Source organism: Schistocerca cancellata, chromosome 6 (assembly GCF_023864275.1).
Source record: "Schistocerca cancellata isolate TAMUIC-IGC-003103 chromosome 6, iqSchCanc2.1, whole genome shotgun sequence".
NCBI lineage: Eukaryota > Metazoa > Arthropoda > Insecta > Orthoptera > Acrididae > Schistocerca > Schistocerca cancellata.
The window spans coordinates 283,764,655-283,787,343 of NC_064631.1; the positions used below are offsets into that span (position 1 = coordinate 283,764,655).

Here is a 22,689-nt window from a genome sequence, read left to right on the forward strand (position 1 = left end):
TATAATGTAGTATGTTGTCATTGATGGTGAGTGTTCATCAGAGATGATGGTATGGGCAGGAGTGCCTCAGGAAAGTGCGATAGGACCACTATTGTTTCCTATTTAAGTGATCTGGCAGACAGAATGGACTGCAATCAGCAGTCGTTTGCTGATGATACTGTGTTGTTCAGGAAGGTGTTGAAGTTGTGTGACTGTAGGATGATGAAAGATGACTCGGACAAAATTTCTAGTTGGTGTGATGAATAACAGATAGCTCTAACTGTAGAAAAATGTAAGTTAATGACAATGATTAGGAAAAACAAACCTCTAATGTTCAGATTCAGCATTAGCAGTGCCCTGTTTGACACAGTCACACCATTTGAATATCCACTGTGATCAAAAGTATCCGGATATCCCCCAAAATGTACATTTTTCTTATTAGGTGCATTGTGGTGCCACCTACTGCCAGATACTCCATATCAGCGACCTCATTAGTCATTAGATATTGTGAGAGAGCAGAACGGGGCACTCCGCGGAACTCAAAGACTTCAAATGTTGTCAGGTGATTGGGTGTCACTTACGTAATACGTCTGTACGCGAGATTTCCCAACTCCTAAACATCCCTAGGTCCACAGTTTCCAACGTGACAATGAAGTGGAAACGTGAAGGGATATGTAAAACATAAAAACGTAAAGGCCAACCTCGTCTGTTGACTGACAGAGACCGCCGACAGTGGAAGAGGGTCATAATGTGTAATAGGCAGACATCTATCCAAAGCATCACACAGGAATTCCAAACTGCAACAGGATCCACTGCAAGTACTATGGCAGTTAGGCGGTAGGTGAGAAAACTTATTTCATTGTCGAGCGGCTGCTCATAAGCCACACATCATGCCAGTAAATGCCAAACAATGCCTCTATTGAACAGTGGAAAAACATTGAGTGGAGTGACTATCACGGTACACAGTGAGGTGATCCGATGGCAGGGTGTGCATATGGCAAATGCCCGGTGAACGTCATCTGTCAACGTGTGTAGTGCCAACAGTAAAATTCAGAGCGGTGATGTTATGGTGTGGTCGTGTTTTTCATGAAGGGGGCTTGCAGCCCTTGTTGTTCTGCGTGGCACTATCACAGCACAGGCCTACAGTGATGTATTAAGCACCTTCTTGCTTCTCACTGTTGACGAGCAATTCGGTGGTGGCGATTGTATATTTCAACACTATCCAGCACCTGTTCATTATGCATGGCCTGTGGTGGAGTGGTTACGTGACAATAACAACCCTGCAATGGACTGGCCTGCACAGAGTCCTGACCTGAATCCAATAGAACACCTTTGGGATGTTTTGGAACGGAATCTTCTTCCAGGCCTCACCGACTGACATTGATACCTCTCCTCAGTACAGCAATCTGTGAAGAATGGGCTACCATGCGTCAAGAAACCTTCCAGCACCTTACTGAATGTATGCCTGTGAGAGTGGAAGCTGTCATCAAGGCTAAGGGTGGGCCAATACCATGTTGAATTTCAGCATTACCGATGGTGGGTGCCACAAACTTGTAAGTCATTTTCAGCCAGGCCTCCGAAACAGGAATTGAGCCTGTGAGGACTGTGGTAGGGAAGGCGAATGGTCAACTTTGGTGTATTGGGAGCCTTTGGGGAGAATGGTGTTCATATATAAGGAGACCAAATATAGGATGCTAGTGTAATCTCTTCTTGAGTGCTGCTAGTGTGCTTGGGATTCACACCAGGTCGGAGTGAAGGAAGACATTGAAGCTTGCAGAGGCTTGTTGCTGGTAGGTTCGAGCAACATGCAAATATTATGGAGATGTTCCGGCAACTCGGATGGGAGTCCCTGAAGGGGAAGCGATGTTCTTTTTGAGGAACACTATTGAGAAAATTTAGAGAACCGGGATTTGAAGCTGACTTCGTAGGTGACATTCTTTTTGAGGGACACTACTGAGAAAATTTAGAGAACTGGCATTTGAAGCTGACTGCAGAACGATTCTGCTGTCACCAACATACATTTCTTGTAAGGACACGAAGATAAGAGAAATTAGGGCTCATGTGGAGGCATATAGACAGTCTTTTCCCTCACTCTATTTTTGAGTGGAACAGTAAATGAAACGACTAGTTGTGGTAGATGGTATCCTTCCACCGCATAGCGTACTGTGGCTTGTGGAGTATGTATGTAGGTGTAGAGGTATGCTACTTGGTGTACTGTAGAATGTACATTCAGTGTTGTGTGTTATTACTAGCAAACAAAGAAATATTTGTCCTTAATTTATATACAGAAATTGGAGGAATTAAACAAGTTTCCCGACTTCAACAACTACTTGATTTTTGTTCTCACAAAACTCACATCAGAAGGTAAAACTGAGTATTTACATAGGCTGTGTATTGACCCTGTATAGTAAGCTTTTTAAAAATCTGAGACATTTAAAAGATGCTTGTTAGAGATAAAATTTGCTAATTTCTACAGGGTGGTCAGCAACAATCTGAAAAGCTTGTAGGGGTGTTGCAGAAGAGGTTATGCTGAGAAGTGATTGTAAATAAAGAAATGTGATGCATTGCACTATTTCAGAATTAATTGCCAATCAAGCTGTCGAGCATGCAAATTAAAGTAGACTGATAGATAGAATTAGTGTCAGTAGCTATCATAGTGTAGATGGTAGTGCAAAAGACTGCTCAGCCTTTCTTGGATTTGACCCTTCCCGTGTTCAATTTTTGTATCACTCTTTTGTTAGGTTTTAGGAAACCAAACGAAGAAAACGTTTGGTGACACTGTCTCTGACAGGTTGCTTGAATTTGTGCACACAACAGCCTGTTTGGCTTACATAAAAGCTAATTAACTTATAAATGATGCAATGTATCAAATTTTTTCTTAACAATTATTTCTCAGCACAATCTACTCTATAACACTCTTCCAAGCTTTTCAACCTGTATCCGAGCATCCTGTACATGTAAACAAGGCTCAATGTGGCTGATGTGTTGAGTGGTCAATAGGCATATGAGAAAGTATGTAATTGTTTTGAAGTTTTTGGACAAGTTATTATGTAACAAGTACTACTCTCACAAAAAGAAAATTTTGTCAAAATCACCTTCTGTGTGCCAGGTTGAGAAATTTTCTCCTTGCCTTTGTAAGTTAAATGTATGGATAATAATACAAAAAATTGTGATAATTCCAAATGCAGGCTGTAATTTGTAAAGAGTAACTGGAAACATATTTTGCCCTGTTTTCAAGTTTTTCTAACAGGACTCTGTTTACAAAAATAAATAAATAAATTTACGTATATTAAAAAGGTAGTACACAGAACTCTAGCATAAATGTTACTGAAGAAAATAGTTTTGCCAATTTTGTCAATATATTTGATCTTTTGGCAAAAGGGAAGGAAGAAATGTTCTTAAATTGTCTTAGAAATTCCTGTTAAAGAAATAAATGCTTTATAGGAAGAGAAAGGAAAGGCTTAGAGGAAATTAAATTATTCATTCATTAAAGAGGGAAGTCAGGAAAATCACAGGAAAGTGTGGCACAGTACAACATAAGAGAACAACTAATGGCAGTAGCAAATGAGATTGATAACTTGGAAGATAGAAGTGGTAAAGGCAACTGTTGTCATCACAGTTAATTGAAGTAGAGGTTTGAATGAACATCTGTGAAGCAAAACTGTTTGAGGATTTAAATAGGCAAAAACTGTACAGTGGAAGAGAAATAGTCTAGAAGACAGGAAAAATCAGAATAACAATTAAAAGTAAACATTAATGTGACCACTAAAATATCAAGGGAGGTGGCATTGTGACAAGTAGTATTTCGAGGAGGGAGGGACAGACAGAGAGAGAGAGAGAGAGAGAGAGAGAGAGAGAGAGAGAGAGAGAGTAGATATTGTGATTTGTGATTCCACTGGTAGTGTTTATTTAATAACAACTCAGAACTTGTGTTGGATATGGCTGTAAAGTTGCATGTGTTTAGATTGTATAATATTAATTAATATTAATGCATATGTTGCATACAATTCCTGTTTCATGTTTGCAGATGAGCCAACCAGATCACTCAGTGGGCTGATATTGAAAAATAATGTGAAAGCCCATTATCATAAATTCTTGCCGGAAGTGACAGAGTTTATAAAGCAGGAATGCCTGTCAGCAGTGGGCGATCCAAGCCCTCTAATTCGAGCAACTGTTGGCATCCTTATTACTACTATTGCCTCTAAAGGGGAGCTTACAGCTTGGCCTGATCTGTTGCCTGCTTTGTGCCAGATGCTGGATTCATCAGATTATAATGTCTGTGAGGTAAGATAAGCAGTTGCTGTACTATTGGATGTAGTAGAGTGCTGTATATTTATTCATCCACTCCCAACAATTTACTTCGCGGATTTGGTACATTTGTGCAGTGGCCATACCATGTTTCAGCCTTCCTAATTTAATTTTAATCAGTTGTGAGATACTGTGTCTCTTGGTTGTCATTTGGAACCATCTTCCCTTGAATTAAGCATTGCGTAACTGATATGTGTAAACTTTGCATTTCAGAAATGGTGTAAATAAGTAAAATAGTGGCAGTTGCATTAAGTTTATTTGTGCTAATTTCATATCATCTGTAGCTGCAAGCACTTTTAATTTTAGAATTAGTTTTAGGAGACTGTAGCTTATCACCCCTCTCTCTATATCTTCTTTTAAATCAGGAGTAAGTTTGCTCATTGTGATTCTCATGACAAGCTGCAAGTTAATGTCTGTTAAAGAACCCAAATGTAGAGAACATAATTGATACATGGAAATTTTTCAACGGGCAAAGATTTGTAAAAATCAACAAAAATTACAATATTGTGATCTGACAGCATGTCAGACAGTTCAAGCTGCAGCTCTTCAGCTGCTGTTTCAGTTTCAGCAGTGATGGGATGAGAGAGGAGATTGGATTGAGGTCTGATTTTTGTAAACTCTTGAAATCTTCTTAAGACTTCATCCTCCAAACTATGCAGATGATTCCTGATCTTAGCAGAAACACTTTGTCTTTTTAATAAGGAAATGACAAAAAGTACTTTCACCTGCTTCCCTTGCAGTTAGACATAATTTTGCTTTCTACTTTGCATGATTCCACGTTTCATGTACAAATATCTACTTTCCCCACAGTGTTGTATTCAGTTCATTCAATTTCTCAGATACGTCAGTTGCACACATCATCTCTTGTCTCCACTCCTCACATCTTGATTTGTAACAGAATCATGATGGATCTTTGTTATTTACAGAAATAAAAGGACTTCATTCTGCAGTGCCCATACTCTTAAAAAGAAGTGTTAAAAACACTTTGCCCTGCTCAACCGCCTCACATTGTTGTGATAAATTAAGTCCTTCATATTCTGCCTCAATGTCCTCAGTAATAAATTTGGACCGACAGTGCTGGGGTGCCCTCACTCTGTGTTCATCACATCAAGAACAGGATCCACCAGTTTCTTCAAGTCTAGTGCAGCTATACAAATGCACTCCTGATGCAAAATGCAGTGGAAAGAGAAGCTATCAATGTCTGTGTCTTGTGCATGTAACTTGTTTTTGAAAAGCTCAACAATACCAGCATTTTCCCCACTAAAAGCTCTGGCCTCATCTGTTATAATGCTTTTCATTTTGTTCCAAGACAAACCACTTTCCTCAACAATTTACAGCACACTAAAGCAAGTCCTGACCAGTGGTTCTGTCATTCATAGATTATAGGTGAAGTTTTTCCATTGTGATGATGAAATTTTCACTAATTACGCGGATAAAGATAAGTGACTGTGCACTGTCTTCATATGTACTGTCATTCACTACCAAAGAAAACCATACACAATCTCTGCTCACAGTCTTAAGCTGTTCTGTGATCTCATCACTAATTGAGTCAATGCGGCATACTAAAATCCTTCTTTACAATGAAATGTCAAATTTGCTTCTAACACCAGGCCACAGTATGCTTGCACACTCTGCAATAAACTGTTTAATACTCTCACCATCAGGAAAATGGTTGTTGCTTTCTTTGGATGTTTCCAACTGTATTCACTATGTTTTGTTTGGTATTATCATTTCACTTTTTATTTTTAAATATGGCCTTCGTTTCAGGACACTAAATGAACTGCGTTTCCCCCAATATTAACAAACAAATGTGTTTGTCCATTCTTCATTAAAAATTTCCATCATGGAATTTCCATTTTTTCGAAGGGTTCCTGTCTCATTAAAGTTGGAAATTGATAAACATGCCATCTCATAGGCAAAGTAGAAATAAAGAACATGTACTAAGCACATCTACTAACATACTATTCATGCAAGGGTCATTCCAGGTCAAACTAACAAAAGAAAGCAGGATTTTCTATGTAACCCTCTTGGGTTCATATGTAGTAGTGCAGAACAATTTTTCACATTTTTCTGATAAAGGCTTACTGAGTAATGAGTGCTCAAAGCATAGAAAAAATGATTTTTTTATTTGTGAGAGAATATTGATTTTCATGGAAATGTATTTCGTCTTCACAACTAAATGTAATGCAGGCTGTTTTTTGCCATTTGCTTTTCACTTCTTTTATTTGTAAAACATCTTCAGTGGCCTATAACACACATTTGTTTTATGTCTGTAATAAATGTTACATAGTAAGTAAACAAGTTTTCTCTTGTTTTTAAAGTTAGAAAAAACTTCTGCAGCACAAGTTTTGCAGGGTTGTGGTTGTTGTTTTTGTTAGTCCAGAGATTGGTTTGATGCAGCTCTCCATGCTACTCTATCCTGTGCAAGCTTTAACTACTGCAACCTACGTCCTTTTGAATCCGCTTAGTCTATTCATCTCTAGATCTCCCTCTGTGATTTTTGCTCTCCACATTTCCGTTCCAATACTAAATTGGTGATCCCTTGGTGCCTCAGAATGTGTCCTACTAACCAATCCCTTCTTCTATGTTAGTTGTGCCACAAATTTCTCTTCTCTCCAATCATACTCGGTACCTCCTCATTAGTTATGTGACCTACCCATCTAATCTTCAGCTTTCTTCTGTAGCACCATATTTTGAAAGCTTCTATTCACTTCTTGTCTACACTATTTATCGTCCATGTTTCACTTCCATACATGGCTACACTCCATACAAATACTTTCACAAAGGACTTCCTGACACTTATATATATACTCGGTATTAACAAATTTCTCTTCTTCAGAAACGCTTTCCTTACAATGGCCAGTCTACATTTTATATCCTCTCTACTCTGACCATCATCAGTTATTTTGCTTTGCTCCCCATAGCAAAACTCATCTACTACTTTGTGTCTCATTTCCTAATCTAATTCCCTCAGCATCACCTGATTTAATTTGACTACATTCCAATATCCTCATGTTGCTTTTGTTGATGTTCATCTTATATCTTCCTTTCAAGACACTGTCCATTCCATTGAACTGCTCTTCCAGGTCCTTTGCTATCTAACTTAATTACGATGTCATCAGCAGACCTCAGTTTTTATTTCTTCTCCATGGATTTTAATTCTACTCCAGATTTTGTTTCCTTTACTGCTTGCTCAGTATACAGATTGAATAACATTGGGGATAGGCTACAACCCTTTCTCACTCCCTTCTCAACCACTGCTTTCCTTTCGTGCCCTTCAACTCTTACAACTACCATTTGGTTTCTGTACATATTGTAAATAGCCTTTCATTCCCTATGTTTGACCCCTGCCACCTTCAGCATTTGAAAGAGAATATTGCCAGTCAACATTGTCAAAAGCATTTCTCTAAATCTGCAAATGCTAAAAACATAGATTTGGCTTTCCTTAATTTATCTTCTAAGATAAGTCGTAGGGTCAGTATTGCATCGTGTTTTCCTATAATTCTACAGAATCCAAACTGGTCTTCCCCGAGGTCAGCTTCTACCAGTTTTTCCATTTGTCCCGAAAGAATTTGTGTTAGTATTTTGCGGCCGTGACTTATGGGGCCTTTTTTAGACTTGGGTCTTTCAGTACTCTGTCAAATTCTTCGTGCAGTATCGTATCTCCCATTTCTTCTTTGTCTATGTCCTATGCATGGAATAATGTACTCGTATATTTTCGCCCTACAGCAGTTTGAGGGTTCAAGATAGTGTTTACTTCCATGCTGTTTATTGGAAAGAATGTCTGTATGACTGGGGAATGTGAAGGGTGTGGACGGTCCTTGTGGATGTAAGAAGCTGTCATTTCATCCTTTTCCTGATTTTTCCAGCTAGACAGGCTAATTACCAGTTTCCACTATATTCACAAGCAGTATATCCTTTGATGTTGCCAAATAATATTGGCTCAGTGGCACCAACTATCACCAGTTCCATTTTGCGTAGGGGAATAAAAGTGTGAAGTTTTTGCATCTCCGCTTTTTTGCATCTCCGCAATTGTGCAGCATTTTTAGATCTCTAAGTAACTTTCAATTCTTCATTTTTAATGGTCTTCCATAGTAGTGTACTTGAAATTGATCCCTTATACATTTTCTTTGGCAAACACAGAAAGTTGCGTGGTTGTCATGATTTGACAAGTGTGTGGTCATTGCAGACCTGATTTAGCAGTCAGTCGCGTGACGGTTCCACAAACACTATCACTAGCACCTTTACCATGATAGGTGTCTGAAAAATGCCATTGGGCATTAATATAGAAATTTTCTTCACAATAGCAACAAGTTTATGAAATCCTTTCTACTGTCATACTGAGCTCATGCTCTGTCAGAGAAGTAGTATATATTGTTTGGATGTGTATCTAATATGACTGCAACAGACACCCAGCAACGATGTCATGTGAGGCATTCTGATTTGGTAAGGCTTGTGTGCTAAAGTCATCACCATCCTCGTATTAAACTACAAATGGATGAATTATTGCCTGTTTGTTAGTCCAGTGGTAGCCTGGAACTTCTTCCTATGCGACGAATGTCCAGTTCTCAGTAAAATAACCTTCTCTCAGCTTGTTTTTCAATGTTTTTGTGGGAAGTTGATTTTTGACTGGTCATAAAGGAAATCGTGCAGATTATTTTAATCTGTCAAAGTTGTCACAGGATTTCATGATAGTTTCTAGAGGTGTACAATCAACAGAGACTTGTTGTTTGTAAGTACATTAGTATCCAACAATGCTTGTAAATACTTTGGACAGAATCGGTATTCACCAAAGTGGCAAGCAGGTAATGATGGTCTACACACAGCTTTTGAAATACAGTGTTTGTTGTTTTCCATTGGACTATCACCATCTGTCGTCAGCTGAGAAATCTTACAACCAAACACCATAAGTTTGAAATTTGGTGAGATGTACACAGATGCTCTCACTCTCTATACTGCTCCCCGCTAAAATACAGTTTTTGGGTTGTAGCTCTGCAAACTTCTAAAAGCCGTTGTGGAGATATGGGTAGTTGTCTTCTAACTACGCATAAATTTCTTTCAGATTACTTAAAACTAATCATTTTTGCTCCTGAATTTTATCTCCATTATGAGAAAAAACCTTTTACCAGGCATTGACCTGCTTATCTCATCAGAACAATAAAAGTTTTTTACAAAATCAGTAGTTGTTTGAGTCTTACTAGGTTTTGGATTAGAAGAAGACCAAATAACCTTGACCTTCACCAAATCTTTTACTTTTCTAGCAATGTAGTTTGTTAAATTCCAGCTTTTATGTAAAATTGCGGGAAATTACATCTGTGTACATTGAAATGTGCAAGCACTAAATTTCTCTTTCATGTGAACGGTCATCTCTGATCCTGAATGATCATATAACTTCATCAGAAGGTAGGATCTGTACTTTTCTTAGGATTGCTGAAGTTACTTTTGTTAGTTTTTTTCTTATGGTACTTTGCCTTACATAGTCGTTTTTTCTTAACTGTTGATTCACCAACAGACTGCAAAGAAGCATTCAAAGTTTCTAGGGCTGCACTGGCACAATGTATTGCACATCACTACAACTTAAACATTTTTTTACTTTATTGTTTGACCTGAGAACACACTAGATCATCATTCTCTGTGCTAGACGTATTATACCAACATCTGCTTGTGAAAATTTTTCCTTGGGAAACAGGAACATGTTTTTCATACGGTTATTTTGACCTTTCCATTAGGATTACAGCAGAAAATTGAAATTATATAATTCTCAAGTGACCAGTCTAGTGTTTATCAAAGGCTTTCAAAGATTTGTGTATCCGCTTTCTGTATTTATGAATAAATAATGTTACTTCTCCACTATTCCACATCCTGAAATAAAATTTAACATTATGTTAATAGTTTGCAAAAGTTAACTGGTTTTAGGTTTATAGACATATCCTCTATTGTGAAAATTGTGCAGAAGCACCTTTATGGTAATTAAAAAACACAATGTTCCACAGTTACACTTTATTAGGTATACCACACCAAAAGAAATGTACAAGTGAATGTCAACAGCAATTGACAATATCTTATAGAATATTATCCAGAGACAAACATGCCGGACGGGGCGAACGAGCAGTTCTAGGCACTTCAGTTTGGATCCGCGCGACCGCTACGGTCGCAGGTTCAAATCCTGACTCAGGCATGGATGTGTGTGATGTCTTTCGGCTAGTTAGGTTTAAGTAGTTCTAAGTTCAAGGGGACTGATGACCTCAGATGTTAAGTCCCATAGTGCTCAGAACCATTTGACAAACAGATGGGAAATAGTCACACCAACCATTCATTTTGTACATAGTCTTTAAATAAAAGTTTTTTCACTTGCATTAAGATACTGTACATGTTTTAGACTAGCTGTTACCTGCGGCAGCACTCGGATATCAGTAATTTTGTAATGACGAGTGATGGTGAGTAAGCAAGTTAGTGTGCATGTAGTTTAGCTGTCCTCACACGTCTGTTCGGGTGAGCGTTGCTCATGATGTGTGCCCTGCCTTCCCCCTTCCCAAGTTGTCACAGTGGTACTATGTGGCAGCATCTACATATGCATCCCTACTCTGCAAGCCACCTGATGGTGGGTGGCGCAGGGTACTTTGAGTGCCTCTATCGGTTTTCCCTTCTATTCCAGTCTCGTATTGTTTGTGGAAAGAAGGATTGTCGGTATGCTTCTGTTGGGCTCTAATCTCTCTGATTTTATCCTCGTGGTCTCTTCACAAGATATACGTAGGAGGGAGCAATATACTGCTTGACTCTTCGGTGAATGTTTGTTCTCGAAACTTCAACAAAAGCCCGTACCGAGCTACTGAGCATCTCTCCTGCAGAGTCTTCCACTGGAGTTTATCTATCATCTCCATAACAGTTGCGTGATTACTAAATGATACTGTAATGAAGCGTGCTGCTCTCCATTGGATCTTCTCTCTCTCTTGTATCAACCCTGTCTGGTACGGACCCCACACCAGTGAGCAGTATTAAAGCAGTGGGCAAACAAGTGTACTGTAACCTACTTCCTTTTTTTCGGACTACAATTCCTTAGGATTCTTCCAATTTATGGAATTAACTGCTTCCATTTGCTGACCTGCTATATTGTAGCTAAATGATAAAGGACCTTTCTTTCTATGTATTCGCAGCACATTACACTTCTCTACATTGAGATTCAGTTGCCATTCCCCACACCGTGTGTCTATTTGTTGCAGATCCTACTGCATTTCAGTACAATATTCCATTGTTGCAACCTCATGATATACTACAGCATCATCCGCAAAAAGCCTCATTGAACTTCCGATGTTATCCACAAGGTCATTTATATATATTGTGAATAGCATCGGTCCTACGACACTCCCCTGCAGCACACCTGAAATCACTCTTACTTCAGAAGACTTCTCTCCATTGAGAATGACTTGCTGTGTTCTGTTATCTAGGAGCTCTTCAATCCATCACACAATTGGTCTGTCTTTTTCGAAACCCATGTTGATTCCTACAGAGTAGATTTCTAGTCTCCAGAAAAGTCATTATACTCGTAACATAATATGTGATCCAAAATTCTACAACTGATTGATGTTAGAGATATAGGTCTATAGTTCTGCACAGGTGTTAGATGTCCCTCCTTGAAAATGGGGATGACCTGTGCTCTTTTCCAATCTTTTGGAACACTGCACTCTTCTAGATACCTATGGTACACGGCTGCAAGAAGGGGGGCAAGTTCCTTTGCGTACTCTGTGTAAAATCAAACTAGTATCCCCATCAGGACAAGCGGCCTTTCCTCTTTTGAGAGATTTTAATTGTTTTTCTATCCCTCTGTCATCTATTGCATTATCTACCATTTTGTCACCTGTGTGACAATCTAGAGAAGGAACTGCAGTGCAGTCTTCCTCTGTGAAACAGAATGTGCTGCATCATTTTCAAGCAGTGAATACAGAGGGGAATGTGCAGGAATGTGCATCTCAGTGTTGTGCTAAAGTAGCCATACATTATACAATTTGTACCGTCTGCAACAAATTTAATAATTTTTGGGGTGCTGTACCTCAATTGGTAAAAACGGAACCCTTATAGGATGACTTTGTTGTCTGTCTGTCCATCTGTTAAGACTCCTTTTTTCTCAAGAACGGGTAGATGTATCGTGTTGAAATTTGTCATTTGTGAAGGTCTATTGTCTCTTGCCAATGTAATGGGTATTAGCTTCAGAGTCAGTGCAGTCAAAAGGTACGGCCATTTGTGTTGCATGATTTGATACTTGTAAACTCCCCCATCAAAACCTATAGTGTACTTCCCGTTGATGTAGAATCATGAAATATGACAAGAAGTAGGGTTTCACAGTACAATTGAAGGGTAAAAATCCTTCTTGGCATTATATATTCCTGCATCTTCTTGAACCTGCTTGCATTGTCTCCCTCAAAATTTTTACCTCCCCATCCGCCACTCTTCCCTTCATTACAAAATCAGCTACTCGTTGATGCCACAGGATGTAGCCTGTCAACTGATTCCTTAATTTAAGGAAATCTTCTAATACCTCAAGTTATGAGATGAGGCCTCTCATGATTTGCCTGAGATACGGGACAAGTTCCTGTACCACAAGAAGTTACTCAGAAAAGGATTGTAACCTGCCTTTACTATGCAAAATTTTGCTATCAGGATCATGACGTGGTCGGTCAAAAAGCATTCTGCGATGGCTGAAGAAATTTCTGTGAGTCACACAATGAAATTAGATGGGAAGAATTGTCAAATCTGGAAATTCCTGATGACTGCAGTTCTCAAGGCTTATGGAATTTTTACTGTTGTAACAAGAAGTCAGCTGGCTAAAACAGACAGTATGATCATGAAAGCCTAGGTAAGAGAGTACGAAGGCTTTGTTCCTGATTTCCTCATCCGTAGATGAAAATTAAATGCAAAATCTGTTACTGAGAACACATGGACTGTTGAACAAATTAAGAGTCATACAAGAGCAATGATCAGAAGCAGGTAAATTAACTTTAATGCAGCATTTTTAAGAATGTTGGATATAATGATTCGGTTTTTCTGTAGTTAGCTAAAGTTGAAAATCTTGCGCTACAGATCCGAAATTTTGGCGAAAGTGTTAGATGTCACCATTATGGTGAAAAATCGTGTCAGTGCTGTGAAAGTGCAACACATTTAAAACAGTGTGAGGCAAGTGTACCAACTGTCAAAATGTTGACAATATCTCATCAGAGAAGAGTTCCAGCTAGACTGATAATGTATTTGCAACGATGACGATCAGTAACCAAATGAAGAAACGTTGTTCAAAGGGGTGAAATCAATTGTTCTAAAGAGAAAAAGCTCCACCTGTGTTTGAGTGTTTCTGTTGCATAAGTGTGGACATTTAGCTCTAGTGCTGGAAGAAAAAGTGTGGTGGGGAGAAATATGAGTATCAAAGACATGAATGACTGTGTTTATTGCCGTCTCAGATAATGGTCATGTTACCAAAATGTTGAGAGACTTTTGTGAAATAACATGGGCGTTATCAGTGAGACAAACAGTTGATGGGTAATTGTGCATCGTGTCGCATGGCTTTCCAACCAGAGTGATTCTTGAGCTTTAGTCCAAAACGGTAGAACATGTATCATTCAGTGGTAAAACAGAATTCAGCCATTGGTATAGGAACTGCAGCTTTCTGCAAAGAAGTTGATGGCACATGGAGCGAGCCAAATTTCGAAAATTTATGTACAAACTATCAAAGAGAGTTTGCTCATTGTTGGAGTATGTTCATCAGAGGAGGTCACTACATTATTTCAAAGAAGATTAAATTTTGAGGTAATCCTGGTATGATGTTACAAACTTTCAATATATCAACAATATAAGGAAAAGGATAGATTACTACTCACCGTAAAGATGACACGTTGAGTTGCTGTCAGGCACAATGAAAAGAATATTACACATTTAGCTTTTGGTCAGCCTACCTCAAAAAAGGAAAACACACACACACACACACACACACACACACACACACACACACACACACACACACACACACACACACACACACACACAGACCATGGCCTCTGGAAATGGCAGTCGGTGTGCGTGAGGTGTGCTCATAAATTCCACCCCCGCTCCCCTGGGTGAGGGGGGGGGGGGGGGGGTCTGAATAAGATTTTTAGCAAAAGCTAAATGTTAGTCTTCCCATTATGCCTGCCTGCAGCTCAACATGTCACCTTTACGGCGATAGCAGTTTATCCTTTTCCTTATATTGTTGATATTCCAACATGGAGTTTCCATTGCGTAAACTTTAAGAAATGTTGAAGAAAGATAAATGGATCAATTCTGCAGTAAGGGACCCTGGTCTGGAAACAACAGAGTTGAATGCCATTCAGATTACTCTGTCAGTGTATGTCTTCTACAGCAAGCTTTTTGCTTTCCATATCTGGGAGGAGTTAATATGGACCAAAATAAGAAGAAAAATATCCGGTATGCATGGGTTCTAAAATGCATACCTTATGAGCTGTGAGCATTCGTTCATCTTTCTTCTGTGAAACACTTCTCTTCCACTGAACAGGTGCTCACAGCTCTTTGTGTTGTGGTCTTCAGTCCTGAGACTGGTTTGATGCGGCTCTCCATGCTACTCTATCCTGCGCAAGCTTCTTCATCTCCCAGTACCTACTGCAACCTACATCCTTCTGAATCTGCTTGGTGTATTCATCTCTTGGTCTCCCTCTACGATTTTTACCCTCCACGCTGCCCTCCAATATTAATTTGGTGATCCTTTGATGCCTCAGAACATGTCCTACCAACTGATTCCTTCTTCTAGTCAAGTTGTGCCACAAATTCTCTTCTCCCCAATCCTATTCAACGCCTCTTCATTAGTTATGTGATCTACCCATCTAATCTTCAGCATTCTTCTGCAGCACCATGTTTCGAAAGCTTCTATTCTCTTCTTGTCTAAACTATTTATCGTCCATGTTTCAGTTCCGTACATGGCTACACTTCATACAAATACTTTCGACACTTAAGTCTACAGTCGATGTTAACAACATTTCTCTTCTTCAGAAACGCTTTCCTTGCCATCGCCAGTCTACATTTTATATCCTCTCTACTTCGACCATCATCAGTTATTTTGCTCCCCAAATAGCAAAACTCCTTTACTACTTTAAGTGTCTCATTTCCTAATCTAATACCCTCAACATCACCCGACTTAATTCGACTACATTCCATTGTCCTCGTTTTGCTTTTGTTGTTGTTCACCTTATATCCTCCCTTCAAGACACTATCCATTCCGTTCAACTGTTCATCCAAGTTCTTTCCTGTCTCTGACAGAAATACAGTGTCATCGGCGAACCTCAGTTTTTATTTCTTCTCCATGGATTTTAATACGTACTCTGAATTTTTCTTTTGTTTCCTTTACTGCTCGCTCAATATACAGATTGAATAACATCGGGGAGAGGCTACAACCCTGTCTCACTCCCTTCCCAACCACTGCTTCCCTTTCATGCCCCTCTATTCTTATAACTGCTTATAACAGCTCTTAAGGTATGCGTTTTAGAGTCCATCTTTACTTTTTCTTGTTTGGTCCAAACTATTTCCTTCCAAAATATAGAAGACAAAGAGCTTGCAGTAGAGGACACATTAGAACAATTTTCACTCGTAACTTTAGAACCAGTCTTTTCTGAACCCTTCGCCATCATCCCAGAGTTCATAACATCATCACAAAATCCCCCTGTGATGCACTGTAAAGAAAATGTCACGGAAGTTGTGGACCCAGAAGAAAATATTTGGTTGTTGTTTTATAATCCAAAGTGGGTATTTACTCTAAAAGTGGTTTGCATGAAAATTAATTGAGCATATCTGTTCAGAAGAGATCTCCATTCCTCTTACTTGTATGGATCCACGGTGTCAGTCTCCTACAGCACTACTTCAGACATTAGTTGTGTCCGTGCCATGTCGTGTTGTGGCACTTCTGCATGCTCTTGAGGGGGCCCTACAAGATATTAGGCAGGGTACCAGTTTCGTAGGCTCGTCAGTGTTGTTCCTGCTTGCAGTTCAGGATAGGGTAATGACTGTTTTACCTCCAAAGACTTTCACTGTTGCTATAAGAAACAAAACCTAATGTATTTTACTATACACATGGCATAATTAGAATCTTTCCATATAGACAATAAAAAACTATTGCTTCCAGCAAAGTGACAACGCCAGAAACATGCTTTTAGAAGCCATCCTTCTTGCTACTCCTAATATTAAATGCAGAAACATAAACTTTGCTCCATAAACTTGCTGCATACATATGGCTCAGGCCAGAACTCTGTAATCTATCAAAGTTATACACACTTTGAAGAGTGCAGGAACCACCTGGGTCAACTAACCATAATAGAAGGGTAGAGTGAATGAGTTTCTTGGGAATTAATGCTTTCATAGGGAAACTGCACGATCATAAATTCTGATAAACTGCAGAATAGCATATATTCTCCATTCATATTAGTTTGTGTTTTTTACGAAGTTATTTTGAACAGAGGTTCTTCTCGGGCTTGGATGCCATGGAATGAATCAGTTAAACATCTGAAGTATTGGTAGTTATAATTCAGTAGTGTTTGATTTGGACGTATATTTAATTTGGAAAGACAATGAGTGTAGTTCATTAAGTTTTCAGTCCAAATAGTAGCTGTTCCACAAAACTTCGGGAGAATTGCCAGATGTTTGTAATGTCCTGCCACAATATTTTGGTGCAGAGTCTTCTGGCTATCTTCAGGTGATACTGGTGAAAACACCCGCCGGTACATGCGAAGTGGGTTCATTTGGCGTTGTGCGAGCGCTACTTGAGCGCATTTGATTCTGGAGTGCAGCTTGTGGTGAAAACTCACCGCATCAATATCAGATCGATTGTCTTCCTGCGGTTCCATCACAGAACTACGCTGGCTACAGAGGACACAAATGTTTCTCAACGATTGGATTCCATGCTGAATTCAACTGAAAACCATTGTCTCGATAAATAAGAGACTCGCTGTCACACAGTCGTATTTTCACAGTTTCATTAATAACAAATGTCCAAAAGTTAGATGCAAGGGCCACAATTTTTGTCTCACTGCAACTCGTGACATGTCCAGTGGAAATGCAGTGTTCGACGATGGCAGACCTACAAGGTTGAAGAAGGCGAGTATGCCACTAATGATCTACAATGTGATCCTGCACAGTACGCGTCGTTTGCCCTATATCAGATTTGCCGTATTTACACGGAATCCTGTAAACACCTGCCTTGCGCAGCTCTAGGCCACCTTTGACATCCTAACAGCGATGAAATTTTTGCAGGTGGGGAAAAGATTGCTCCCACTTTATATTTTTTTAGTATACTGCCCATTTGCACTGAACTATTACCAATATGTGGTAAATAGGCAGTCTTTTTAAGGGCTGCTTCCTCTTCTTTGTTCCGTCGTTTACAGCTCTTCAGTGCTCTCTCCACTTGTTGGGACAAATACCCATTCTTCAGAAATACTGCCTGCAAGTGTTCCAGTTCCGTTTGCAAACTATCAGTGTCAGAGGTGACATGGGCTCAGTGAATCAATGTTTTCAAAACACCCATCGTTTGTGCCAGATGGTGGCAACTAGCGGCTTTCAAGTAAAGGTATGTGTGAGTATGCTTTCTGTATACTGAATGACCAAGTGTGCCATCGCTCTTACGCCGCGCCGAGATATCTAAAAATGGTAGGCATCAGTCCTGCTCAAACTCCATAGTAAAGTTTATGTTTTATATATGGAGTTCAGATGTTGTAGGAACTCTTGCAGACAGTCCAAACCATGAGGCCAGACTATAAAAGTACCATCAACACATCGCCAAAATACTGTTTGTTTAAATGTGGCTGAGGTGAGTGCTCGCTTCTCAAAATATTCCATAAAAGACTGACCACCTGGGGAGACAAAGGACTCCACATGGCGACACCATCTAATTGCTAATGAAACTTGTTAAATAAGAAATACTTAGAGGAGGGAATGTGCTCAAACAGTGCTGTAATGTCAGCTCCAAACTTATTGCCAATGAGATGTAGTGAGTCCACAAGAGGTACATTTGTAAAAAGTGAAACTACATAGAAACTGACCAACAAGTCATAACTTTGCAGCTGCAATAACGTAAGTCTGCTGATGAAATCACTAGAATTCTTTGTGATGTGGACACTTTCCTACCATTGGTATGAGCAAAGACGCTAAATACTTTGCTAAGTCGTAGGCCAGGGTGTATACGACCCGAGAAATCTGGGGGAAAAACCGAGAATTTTGTCATCTGTTGAAAAAAACGGGAAAAACCCGCAAATTTTTCGGAATTCCGGGAATTTTTCATTGTTTTAGCTTTCGGTTAAATTTTTGTAATTTTGAGTGGTAAGAATTGATTCTCTAGCAAAGAATGTTACTGTATCCTGCTACTGGAGCATGATGCTGCAGCAATAAAATATAAACGAGAGGGGAAAAAAATAAAACTTTAGTGGCAAGGGACATGCGCCATTTACAACAAAAAAACAACGTGCACGCAAGCGTTTGCAAATAGCAAAAATATGTCAAAAGGCCATAGGGCGAAGACTGTGTAATTCTTCGTAACAATAAAGTGCTTGCTATGAGCGTGACCTCCCAACTGTTAACATTAGATTCATTTTACCAGTTGCCAGCGCGCTCATGTGCTTGCGCAGTTGACTAAGGTATGAGCAGTACCTTCTCCCGCTTCCTGCTACATGAAGTGTGGCTTTAGCTGTATCGGCAGTAGCAGCCAGATGCAAATGAGAAAAATTTTTCTCGCGTGCCCTAGCTGCCAGATTTGCGCATTCGCAGAGTTTTCTGAGTTGTAGTGGGGAGGGGGTTAGTCTCCTCATGACCTGTGTTTGCGTTTAAGTGATTTCGCTGCTTCTCTTCGTTTACAGCTCCCACGTCAAATGAAAACAAAACGGATTTCTGTGGCCGGGAACTATCAAGTGAATTAAAATACATTCACATAATTATGGAGGGCAAAAATATATTATTAGTTAGTTTTCTGATTTTATTGAATTTCTAAGTTGTTAACAGTCAAGCATTAATCGCCTTTCGGAACAGTGAATTTATTTTTACAAGTTTGCTAAAGAAATTTGGCTTTATGAAGGCAATCATTTTATTTGAAATGATTTCATTCAACAGTATTGACTAGTTCCAACTGTTTGCTGAATCTCAAGTGCACGTTATCATCTTCTGCCGTGTATGGCATTATGCCATAATAAAGAACCAAAAATGAGATTGTACAATACTGGTACTCTTAAGAAAATTTACATCCCAAAAACCACACTGAAAAGCTTAATATCAGATGGGACCTACTTCATTGTGAATCTGGAAAAAAAAAACAATGTGCACTTCAAGCTGCTATGGTTTACGAAATTCCGATGCTCTTGGGAGTATTCTCCGATGCCCTGTTTCTCTTATGGTGTAATGTAAGCTCTCTTAGTGCTTTGTACATAGGAACATGCAGAACTCCTACACCAGTGCAGCTCCGCACGTGCAATAATGCCTGTTTCTTTGGTACACTCTGGTAACTGCTAAATAGAACCTACTTCTAACAGTCTCCTGGTAGTATTGCGAATGGTGGTTCAAAAAGCATGACTTTCAAAATAAATTTCTTTTTACGCAAGATGAATTAAGTTACGTGTGAGAAAGTAGGATGAATTTGTAAATCACAGCGCATTCAAAACAACACTTTGGGATGAGCCACTTACAAGAATTTCGAACCCAGAAGACCAGACTTTTATGTCATAATTTTAAATTTACTGGCACATTTGTGTTGTGTATCTTAAAGTATTACACACGCAAGAAAGATCAATATTACATGTGAAAGCTTAGATTCTATTGTAGCTTGTTAATCTTAGAGACCAATATTATATGTGGTAGTTTAGCTTTTCTTGTAGCTATACTTTGTATATTAATGTAAACCGTTAACTTTTCCTATTTGTGTGTTCGCGCTATGTAACCAGTAATCTTGCTATTGGCTGACTATAACACGTGTCCTATGCTCTGAATATCTGCTGTCATTGGCTGGCGAGATCATGTGGCATGAGATATAATTGTATTATAAAAGGACGTCGCAATCTCGGTTTCAACGCTCCAGAAACTAATGCGCTGTGTTTGGTGTAATTCGAATTTATACTTTCGTAATACGAAAATATGCATTGTATATGATGCTGCAAATCAAAGGTCTTTCCAAAACTTCTCTCCTTTTTTTTTTTTTCATTAAAAGTCTTTTTTGAATTGTGCAGATGGGAACTCTTTGCCACATATACTTCGTTCCCATTTCTTCCCCCACCCCCCTCGGCTTCAACTTCCTGTTTCCACACCCCCTTTATCTGTGCAACTTACATGCACAGTCCTTTCCCTTTTTCTGATCCCCCTCCCCCAAGTACAGCTCTCCCAATGCTTCATCTACTAGCCCATCATCTTGTCCTTGTCACATCTGAGCACATTTACAGGCAGATCTACGGTCATATTCCCCCCCCCCCCCTTCCTTCCCCCCTCCCCCCAATTCATGCCCTGCTCTCTCCCCCTCTCCTCAACCTATGCCACTTGTGTATCCCCAAATTACACACACCAGCCAATATTGCTACTTGCCCCAGTGGGGTCAAAGTGCCCAGAGGCAACCATGGCCGTGTGTTTCTGCTTACTGTTCAATGCCTCATCTATGTGGTGAGTAGCTATCTATTCTAATTCATTTTGACAATTGTGTTGCTTCCATTTTCAAACTTTTACATTGTCAAGTTCTCTAGAATGATTTCCGATATTGCAATGTCTCCTATTTGTTGTATGAAAGTTTTGCTGAATGTGGACCGCAGTGAGGCACGGTGAGAACAAAACAGCTGCAACTAAATAGGGTATATGTAGCAGACATTTAATAAATAAACAATATATTGTGAGATAGTAATGTGCTGCTTAAATTAGGGTTAAGAATTAGATCTTAATATTGTTTGTAATTCACAAATTTTTTGCATTTCAAAACCTTTAAGCTTATGGCTTGTAAATGTTGCAATTTAAGTAGCAAAATGGTGTAACACTGTGGTAATGTCACAACATGAAAGTGATTTCTCAGTGAAGTGCAATTTGTAGACTACAAAACACCTCCAGCAGAAAGCAAGATATCACCCAGTTCTGTAGCAAAAGTGAATTTCTGATAGTAGCCATTGTTTCTAGGAGTGGCTTACATCTTTCTGACAAGGGATGTAAAGCACTTAACAGAATACTGTACTTTAAATATTAACCAACCTGTTTTTATTTTACAGGGAGCATTTGGTGCACTGCAGAAAATTTGTGAAGATTCATCAGAACTGTTGGACAGTGATGCTTTAAATCGCCCTCTCAATGTTCTAATACCAAAGTTCCTGCAGTTTTTCAGGCATTCAAGTCCAAAGATCAGGTTTGTTAAAGATTATGGTGTAGTACACTAACACTTATGTGATGTGTTCAAAAAGTAACAAGAATAGGTGTTGTTTTAGTCTGCTTTGTGCTTTTATTTTGTTTTCACAAGGTGCTATTTTCTGAACAAATTTTATGTGTGATATTTAAGACCATGTATACATGGAACAGTTAAAACATAATGAGGAGCTGTTCAACAGCATTTGCTTTCCAATTGACTGAATCTTATAATCTATATTAGAGTTAATCAATAGCTGACTGAAAAAGGTATCTGTATCGACCTCCATACTTGGCATACTGCTGTGAAGGGCATCATAGAGGGTACTTCCCATTGTACCAGTTATTAGAGCTTCTTCCGTTCTGTATGCGTATGAGAGTGTGGGAAGATGACTGTTTCAATGACTGCGCACTGTATTTAGTATGTGTCCTCAAGATTCCCTGTAAGTAGTCTTTCATGGGATAGTTTGTCTGTATTCAAGCATCTGCTAGTTCAGTTTCTTCAGCATTTCCATGCCACTCCTATGAATCAGACAAACCTGTGACCATTTGCATTGCTCTCCATAGTACACATACCATACTGCTGTTAGATCTGTTTGGTAATAAACACACACACACACACACACACACACACACACACACACACACAACCAGTATTCTAAAGCATGTATTACATGACGATCCGCCATGAAAGGTACTGGTCTACCGCAACAGCCCCCTAGTGGTAGAGGTAGCGATAATTTGTACATGCGCAGAAGGGTGTACTGCAGTGCTTTCTGCTTTTTATTTGCTTATTGTTCGGTGGTCAGTAGCTAATTTCAGATTTTCATGTTGTAGATTTTCCGGCATTGTTGGTCCCCCCCCCTTAGTAAGTAGGTTTTCATAAAGGCAAAAAAATTTTTTTTGCCAGTAGGCTTTCTTTTATCCTAGCTAATTATGAAAACATTCTTTCTTTTGATTACTTCGTATTATAGAAATGAAATGGAGCAAAGAGGTGTTAAGCATCTTAATTCAGGCATACAGCGAGGAAAG

The 22,689-nt window shown here is 39.2% G+C and overlaps 1 protein-coding gene across 1 annotated transcript in view; it reads left to right on the top strand.

Moving 5' to 3' along the window:
- LOC126088116 (transportin-1) overlaps window positions 1–22,689 on the top strand; it is a 178,659-nt gene that overhangs the window by 14,660 nt on the left and 141,310 nt on the right. The window contains exons 3-5 of the mRNA XM_049906215.1: window positions 2,268–2,343; window positions 4,007–4,263; window positions 21,528–21,661. Coding sequence (XP_049762172.1) covers window positions 2,268–2,343; window positions 4,007–4,263; window positions 21,528–21,661 — 467 coding nt within the window. The remainder of the gene's footprint in view (window positions 1–2,267; window positions 2,344–4,006; window positions 4,264–21,527; window positions 21,662–22,689) is intronic.